Below are 7,750 nucleotides of genomic sequence, written 5' to 3' on the forward strand. Positions count from 1 at the left end.
GCCCCTGGCCTGCCGCGACCCCCTGGTGCAGAGCGCGCTGTTCGCGGGCGACCTGGCGCTGGTGCGGCGGCACTTCCCCGAGAGCGCTGCCGTCAACCTCGTCATTGAGGCCAGGGGCGACGAGCTGCGCTGGACCAGCCGCAAGCTGGGTGAGGGGGTAGGGCACAGGGCTGGTCTGAGACTGGGGGAAGGAGCCCAAGGGCGCGGGGGATCCCGGTGCTGGTGCCATGCACGTCCCCCGCCCCACCCCGGCCTGTCCTAAATCACATCAGGTTCCCAGCCACTTCCACGAGCAGAGGACGGCCACGGTCCTGTACCCGGGGCCTCTCGAGTATATACTGACAGTATTTCATAGAAGCAGGAAGTTGACTGCCACGGTCCCCCCCGGGACCCCCCTGCTTCACCTGTGGTGGGGCTGGGTATTGGGCCCGTGCTGGGTCAGGGTTAAGGGTATCTGATGCCGAGTTCAGATTATTATTGGCTAGTTTGGATAGGGCTGGTCCTGCCTCAGGACTGGGTGTGATGTCTGGAGCTCCCTGCCAAGCCTATGGCTCAAGGACTCTGAAGAAAATGCGTGTGCAGGGGCTGTTGCAGCCTGTGCTTGTTTTGCTGTGCATGCATGGATATGCATGCATGTGCAGGGGAAGCACATGCACCGCCTGTACACCTAGCCCTGTGAAGGCTGCAGAAGTGCCAGGTGCTGCTTGGGTCTGCCCCGAGGGTGAGACGGTCCCAGATGCCCAGGTCTGGACTGGGAGCACTACGCAGGCTTTGGCTGGGCCCTCGAACTTGGCACCACATTTGTCCCAGCCGGTGCTCGCCTTTGTGCCTGGTGCTTCGTGGTGCTGCAGCTGCCATGGCCCTGGTGCCAAGGAGGGCAGGGCAGGTACGGGGCTTGGTGGTGCAGGGGTCTGTTGCTGGCTGGTGGGTCCAGGGAGGCAAAGTCCTAGCAGCAGGGTTGGCCACGGCAGCTTCACACGCAGGTGCCGGTTGAAGGACGGGCGCCCCTTGGGCTGTCTCCTCCCGCCTCACCCACCTTTGCTGCCTGCCCCTCTCTGGCGTGGAGGCACCAGGGCAGCCAGGCACATACGTGTGGTGGGGAGGGGCATTTGGGGCCTGAGTGCTGAGGCTGAGGTGGATGTGTCCTTGCCCACAGTTCCTGTCCCTTTGCAGGCTTTACCCTCCCGGGTGCATCTGGATGCCAGGTTGGGCCTGCTGCCCCAGAGTAGGGGAGCGCTCTGCCCCAGCCATGGGGACAGGGTGCCCTGTGGTCACAGCAGCATCTGTCGCAGGCAGTGCTGGGTGGCAATGCTCTCCGAGATCTGGAGGCTGACAGGGGAACCAGGAGGTGGCTGGCAGCTGGGTTGGCCACAGACCATGTGTGATAGTCCCAGCCCCTCCCTGGTTTCAGCACAGCGGGTGTTTCCTGGGCTTCTGGGTTTTGCTGGCTGCTACCAGGGGTGGGAAGGAAGCTTGTTCCCCCTCCTGCTGCTTGCATGTGTGTGGGGGGGTACTGCCTCCCCCAGAGGCACTGGGTGCCACAGCCCAGGGTGGAGATGGGGCTGGGCTGTGCCAATGCTCCTGCCAGCACCAACCCCGCAGGGTCCTGGCTCGAGGGTCTTGCCCCCATGCTCAGCCTCAGCCCCATGCTACACTGGGGCAGGAAGGGATTCCCCCCCCCCCGCTCAGACTGGCCTGCACTGGGGGGTTTTGTCTTCCTCTGCACCGGGGGCATGGCCTAGGTCTGGGCTCTCTGCAGTGCCCATGACCCCCCTGGCAGCAGCAGGACATTGGCCGCGGCCCCCCTGTATCCCAGGGGCAGGGGCGATACCTGGGGCTGTGTCAGGGTGACTGGTGTGGCTCCAGGGTCGCACATGGGGTTTGTCTAGGCGGGGTGGGGGTTGGACGGGGCTGATCCTGCCTCATGCAGGGTTTGGGTGAGATATGTCCCCTGCAATCCGTGCCAGCCCCACTTCCCTGGGGCACGCCCAGCCCTGCCTCTCCCTGCCCCCCATCACGTCCCCTCTAACAGTTGTGCAGGGCCGGGCGCTGCTGGCCGGAGCCGCGTCCTTTTATCTGCGTTTTGGGCTGAGCTCCCAAGTCACGCGGCTCCCCAGAATAGCGCAGGCTGTGACCCGACACTTGTGGGCAAGCGGAGACCTGGCACCCCCATGCCTCCCCACCCACGGCCGGAGCCCCAGCGTCCAGCCCAGGGGCGAGTTGGACCAGCCCCCGAGCCCTGACCCCCCAGCACCCGGTGTCGGCAGCAGTCCTGAGCGTGCCGCGCTCCCCCGCGCCGGGGCCATGGGCAGCTGCGCACAGGCCAGCGGCCGGCGGCCGGCCCAGTGGCATCCAGACCCCATCGTGACCAAGAAGGCGGAGGGCCCTGCCTGGGCGTACTGGCAGGCGCTGGTGGAGGGGGACGTGGGCGCCCTGTCCCAGCTGCTCGGCGACCCGCGGGCCGCGCTCAGCCCCAGCGCCGTCTTCGACACCAGCGACCTGGAGGAGTGGAAGAATTACCGCTTCAACTTCCGCTGCCTCCGTACGGCCCCTCTGCCGGCACTGGGCCGGGGGGGCTGGGTTGCCAGCTGGCACGGCCCGGTCGCACCGCGTGCCAGGCCCCGGGGGTAGAGGCTGGGTGCTGGGGGGCCGCACTGGGTGGTGGGTGGCACCTGCCTGTGGGGGGATTGCTCAGGTGTGGATCCTTCTGGCCACGGGGTCTGAGGCTGGGTGAGGGGTGCACACCCTGTCTCTGAGGCTGGTTCAGGGGTGTCACCGGTCCCGGGGGGGGGGTTGAGGCTGATGTTGGTGGGGTCGGGGTCCTGACTGGGGTGCGGAGAGCTGCCGCTGCTGTCTGGAGGGGACAGGGGTGTCTCTGCCCCCGGAGCCCTTGGCTCCTGCCTGTTGCATCCCTTCCTACCCCGACCAGCCCTGCTGCCGCCTTCCTGCCCCGTCCCCTGCCCGTGCCCTCACCCCAGGAAAAAGGCCAGTGAGCCCCGGCAGCCCGGGCTGCCTGGGCTGGAGCTGTAGACCTCCCTTCCTGCGCCCCAGCACAAGCCCCCAGGCCTCTGGGTGTTGTACGGACTAGGGCAGAGCGAGGGCATCTGGGCCTTTCCAGCGGTCTGGTGCCCGGTGCTGCCCCGCTGACCCCCACCGCCCCACAGGGCTGTGGTCGCTGACCTACGAGCAGGAGCTGACCACGCCGCTGCACATCACGGCGGGACGCGGGTACGCCGACTGCCTGCGCTTCCTGCTGCTGCGGGGCGCGGCGGTGGACTTCGCGCCCAGCGGCAAGACGGCGCTGCACGAGGCCTGCGCGGCCGCCCACGCCGGCTGCGCGCGCCTGCTCCTGAGCTTCGGCGCCGACCCGCAGGCCGTGTCGGAGGACGGCTTCCAGCCGCTGCACCTCTGCAAGAGCCCCGGCTCCCTGGAGTGAGTCCCGGTGGGCGCGAGGGGCAGGAGGACGGCGGGGCCGGGAGGCAGTGCCCAGCGCCCCTCCAGGTGCACAGGGCTCGTCCTGTGCTCCCAGCCGGGACATGGGGCGGCAGAAGGGGGCAAAGGGTGCTGGGGCCAGGCTCCGGGGTGGGGGGCCAGGGCCAGGGGCTCGCGGCTGAGCGCTGCCCCCGCTCAGGTGCGCCCGGCTGCTGCTGCAGAGCGGTGCCAGCGTGAATGTGGCCACGGAGGACGAGGAGGACTCGCCTCTGCACGTGGCGGCCCGGCACGGCCTGCCCGAGCACGTGGGCCTGCTGCTGCGGTACGGGGCCGCCGTGGACGCTGGGAACGAGGAGGGCCAGACGCCGCTGCACGCCGCCTGCTCTCAGCCGCATGAGCCCGAGGACATCGAGCGCTACTTCGAAGTGTGCCAGCAGCTGGTGGAGCACGGGGCCCGCGTGGACGTGCCCGACCGCGACCTGCAGCGCCCGCTGCACCTGGCCTGCAAGGTGGCTAATCCGCGTGTGGTGGAGCTGCTGCTGAGCCATGGCGCCAGCGTCAACATCATGAACTACAGCGGCAACACCGCCATGCACAACGTGCTGCAAGTGGCCGCCTACAAGCTGCTCCACCAGCCTGAGCGCATTGTGCGCGCCCTGCTCAACCACGGTGCCGTGCGCGTCTGGCCCGGCTCCCTCACCAAGGTGTGAAGCCCTCGTGGCCTGCGCATACGTGTGTGCATCTGCATGCACAAGCCTGTGTGTGCATGCATGGGCAGGTCTATGCGTGCATGTGTGTGGCTTGGCAGTGTGGCCAGGAGGCACTCGTGCGCTCCCCTGGCCACGGGGGGCCCCACCGCCCTGCTGTGAGCTAAGATGCCTTTTTCCTGGCAGAGCTCTGGTCCTCCACCCGTCCCCCACCACGCTGGGCCTACCCCTGCCCTGGTGTAGACAAGCCTCTGGGAGAGGGGGAGGGGTGGAAAGGGGCGGCATGGCAGGAGCAGGGGCTGCTGCCAGCCCCCAAGGAGGGGAGCACCGGGGCAATGTGAACACGGGCATGGGCTCGGGGCTGCCCAGGCTCCCCTCCAGCGCTGGCTGCCTCCATGGCGCAGGGCAGCAGCTCGCAAGGGGTTAACCATCTGTCTTAATTCCCGAGCAGCAATAATTACCCAGCCCGGAGATCGGCAGATTGCTCTCCCCTTTGGGAAAATACAGGAAAATCAACAATTAACACTAATTAATCTCCTATTAACACCAGATAATGAGGATCACTCTGCAGCCGGATTGGCTGTGACAGCTAGCCGTGGCCTGGGTGGCGGGGAGTCGGAGCCGGGGGACTGGGTGGGGGCCTGCCTCTTCCCGCCCGGCCCCAGGGCCCAGGCATCCTGCCACGGCCCCGGGCAGCAGGGACCTGCCTGTGTCACATGCTGCGTGGCACGACCCCGGCTGGGCCCCGCTCGGGGTGTTGAAGGCCGTGCAGTGCCCAGCCCTGACCCGCCCCGCCCCGCCCCGGCGCAGGTGCTGCGGTACTGCCACGCCGCCCCCCGCGTCATCGAGGCCCTGATCAACAGCTACGACCGCGTGCGCGTCCCCGACGAGTGGGCAGAGGCCGTTCCCCGCGAGACCCAGCAGGTGCGGGCCCTCGGGCAGGCGTTCCCGCGGGGCGCCGGGAGAGCTCCGTGTTCAGTGCCGGTGGGAAGCGCCCTGGGGCGGGGGCCCTGGCTGCCCGGCGCTGACGCCCTGCCCTCTTCTTGCAGAAACACCGGGGTTTCTACCGGTCGCTGCTCGCGCTGGGGCGGCGGCCGCGCAGCCTGCAGCACCTGGCGCGTTGCGCGCTGCGCGCCCGCCTGGAGGGCCGCGTCCCGCTGGCCGCGCCGCGCCTGGGGCTGCCGCCCGCCCTGCTCCGCTTCCTGCTGCTCGACTTCGAGGACGTGCTCTACTAGCGGCTGGGCGGCCGCGGCTCCTGCCCGCGGCGCCGCTTCTGTACCGCAGGGACTTCGAGGAATAAACCCTGGTCTTCGCCTAGCCCTCCGTGCCGCGCGGCCCCCCTCCAGCCAGACGCTTCCTGCCCGCGCCCGCGGGGTGCCACGGAGGGCGATGGTGGCAAGGCCCCGGGCTGCGGGTGCAGGAGGCGGGTTTGGCTCAAAGCCCTTCGGTCCCTGGCTGCACGGGGGGCTGCTCAGAGCCAGCCCCGCGGTGCCCGTGCCCCCCGGGGCCGTGCAGCGAGCTGTGCGCGGCAGGGGTTAAGCCGGGGAGCTTGGCCCCAGATGCAGCTCCTGGGGGGCAGAGGCTTCTCGTTGCTGCGTCCTCGGGCCGCGCGTTGCAGTGACAGGACCCGCCGGCCCCGGGTGCCGCGCCGGCTCCGGGCGGGCCGCGACAGGCTGCAGGAAGCGGGTACGGTCATGTGCTCGCAGCCCATCCCCACGCCTGGGCTCGGGCAGCCCGCCGGGTCCTGGGGTTTCGCGTGCCCGGCGGGGACGGTTCTCTGCCTGGGGCCCCTGGAGCGTGAGCCACCTCCGTCCTGCCCCTGCTGCAGCAGGCTGCTGGCTGGGCCCTCGCTGCCCCGCTGGGGCTGGGCTGCGGGCACCTTGCGTGGTGCCTGACAGCAGTCAGACAAGCCCTTGTCTGGGACGGTGCGGACAGGGCTGGGCAGGATGCGACCCCCTGGGCCCTGCTGGCCTGACTTTTGCACGTCCCAGCACCAGTGCAGCGGCGGGGAGCTGGTCTGGGAGCTCCTGACTGCAGCCCCCCAGCTGCTTGTGGCTGGTCCGGACCCGGGACTGGGACGCCCGACCGACGCTCGTGCGCCGGTCCCCGGTGCGCCAGGGACGGTCCTTCAAGGGCTCTGTGCTCTCTGGGAGGCCGGGACTGCCCACGAGGGGGGAAAGCCGGGGCAGGGAAACCATCTGTGCCCCCTCCCCTCCCGGACCACCCCTCTCCTCCCTCCCTGGGTGGCTCCCTGCCCCCCTTCCCCTCCCTGGCCAAGGAAGGCAGCCCGAGCTCCCCACCTCCCCCGTGCTGCGTGCGGGGCAGGCCCCAGAGGCTGTATCTGGGGACAGGGAGGTCAGAGCCACGCCGTGGCAGGTGCTAGGGGACGTCTCCATCAGGGTGCTGACAAAGTCTTTAGGACCTCAGTGCCCTGCCGCCCGCTGGGGTGGAAAGGGCTCGGCCCTGCCCAGGACCGGGGCAGGTGCGCGGGCGGCGCGGGGCTGCACGGAGCGGAGCTGCTGCGCGGGGCAGGGCAACGCGGCCCTGGACGCAGACGGGGCGCAGGGACAGCGAAGCCAGGGCGAAGGAGGAACGAGAGACCCACTAGGGCCCGGGGACACGACTGCTGCTGACGGACCCACCGGGTGAGGCCTCGCTCTCCCCCCCCCAGGCCTGCTCCGCGGGGCCACGGATCAGCTGCGCCCGGGACCAGCCCGCAGGGCTGGAGGGTCCCGAGCACCGTTCCCGGGAAGTGCGTGACACCCCCTCCCCAGCGCCTGTGCCCTGCGGTTTCAGTGCGTTAGCCTTTTAGCACCGCGAAGACCAGCAGCGCCGGACGTCGCGCCGGACCTCGGCCCTTTGTTCTTAGCTGATGTCGGAGCTCCCGGGCCGCTGAGACCGACGGCGGCCCCCAAGATGTCCCTGAGGGACGTCAGGTAGTCCCGTGCTGCCATGCCGAGGGCGGGGGAGCCGGGACCGAGCACGCTGCCTGCGGGGCACAGGCCGGTGGGGCTGGAAACGGGGGCGGGCTGCGGACAGGACGTTCAGTGCACGCTGCAAGCCCCCCAGGCTGATGCCGGGAGGAAGCAGCTCGTGTCTGTCCAGCTGCCGTCCCGGCTGCTCCGTGCTCCGGGGAGGGGGCTCCCATTCTGCTGAGGGAGACCCGGCCCCCGCACACCCCCGCAGGGCCACGGCTGAGGCTGGGAGCTGCGTCTCGGCTCTCCAGTACGTGCAGGGTCTTGCCGGGCACAGGGAGGAGGAGGGTGAAAGTGGTGGGTGCTGGGTGAGAGCCGGGGGGCTGGAGAGAAGCCCCCGGGAGTGCAGTCTGGGTCTCCGCCATGGGGAAGTGCAAGCCCCTGCTGGCCCAGGCACGCCTGGGGTGGGTCCGGTGGGGCCCGCAGGGACCTGCCCCGGGCTCTTGCCTCGTGCCCCAGATGGGCGCGGGGCCTTGCTGCTGGTCAGTGCTGCGGAGGAGACACGGGCAGGTAGGTGGTGGCCGCTGCGGGGCTGGCTGCCCCAGTGAGCGGCACCGGGTGGAGGCCGCTCGGGAAGGCCGATCGCCTCCAGCCCGACCGCTGCTCGCAGGCCCGGGCTCCTGCGGCCGCCCGGAG

At 69.9% G+C, this 7,750-nt stretch overlaps 1 protein-coding gene across 1 annotated transcript in view; it reads left to right on the forward strand.

Annotated features, from left to right (window-relative positions):
* Positions 1 to 5,374, forward strand: part of LOC109306230 (ankyrin repeat and SOCS box protein 10-like) — a 5,560-nt gene extending 186 nt beyond the window's left edge. The window contains exons 2-7 of the mRNA XM_019529905.1: positions 34 to 149; positions 2,033 to 2,542; positions 3,165 to 3,432; positions 3,632 to 4,136; positions 4,950 to 5,063; positions 5,189 to 5,374. Of these exons, the coding sequence (XP_019385450.1) occupies positions 34 to 149; positions 2,033 to 2,542; positions 3,165 to 3,432; positions 3,632 to 4,136; positions 4,950 to 5,063; positions 5,189 to 5,374 (1,699 nt within the window). The remainder of the gene's footprint in view (positions 1 to 33; positions 150 to 2,032; positions 2,543 to 3,164; positions 3,433 to 3,631; positions 4,137 to 4,949; positions 5,064 to 5,188) is intronic.
* Positions 5,375 to 7,750: the final 2,376 nt, after the last annotated feature.

The sequence above is a fragment of the Crocodylus porosus genome, unplaced genomic scaffold (assembly GCF_001723895.1).
Source record: "Crocodylus porosus isolate Cpor-Errol unplaced genomic scaffold, CroPor_comp1, whole genome shotgun sequence".
NCBI classification, from domain to species: domain Eukaryota; kingdom Metazoa; phylum Chordata; order Crocodylia; family Crocodylidae; genus Crocodylus; species Crocodylus porosus.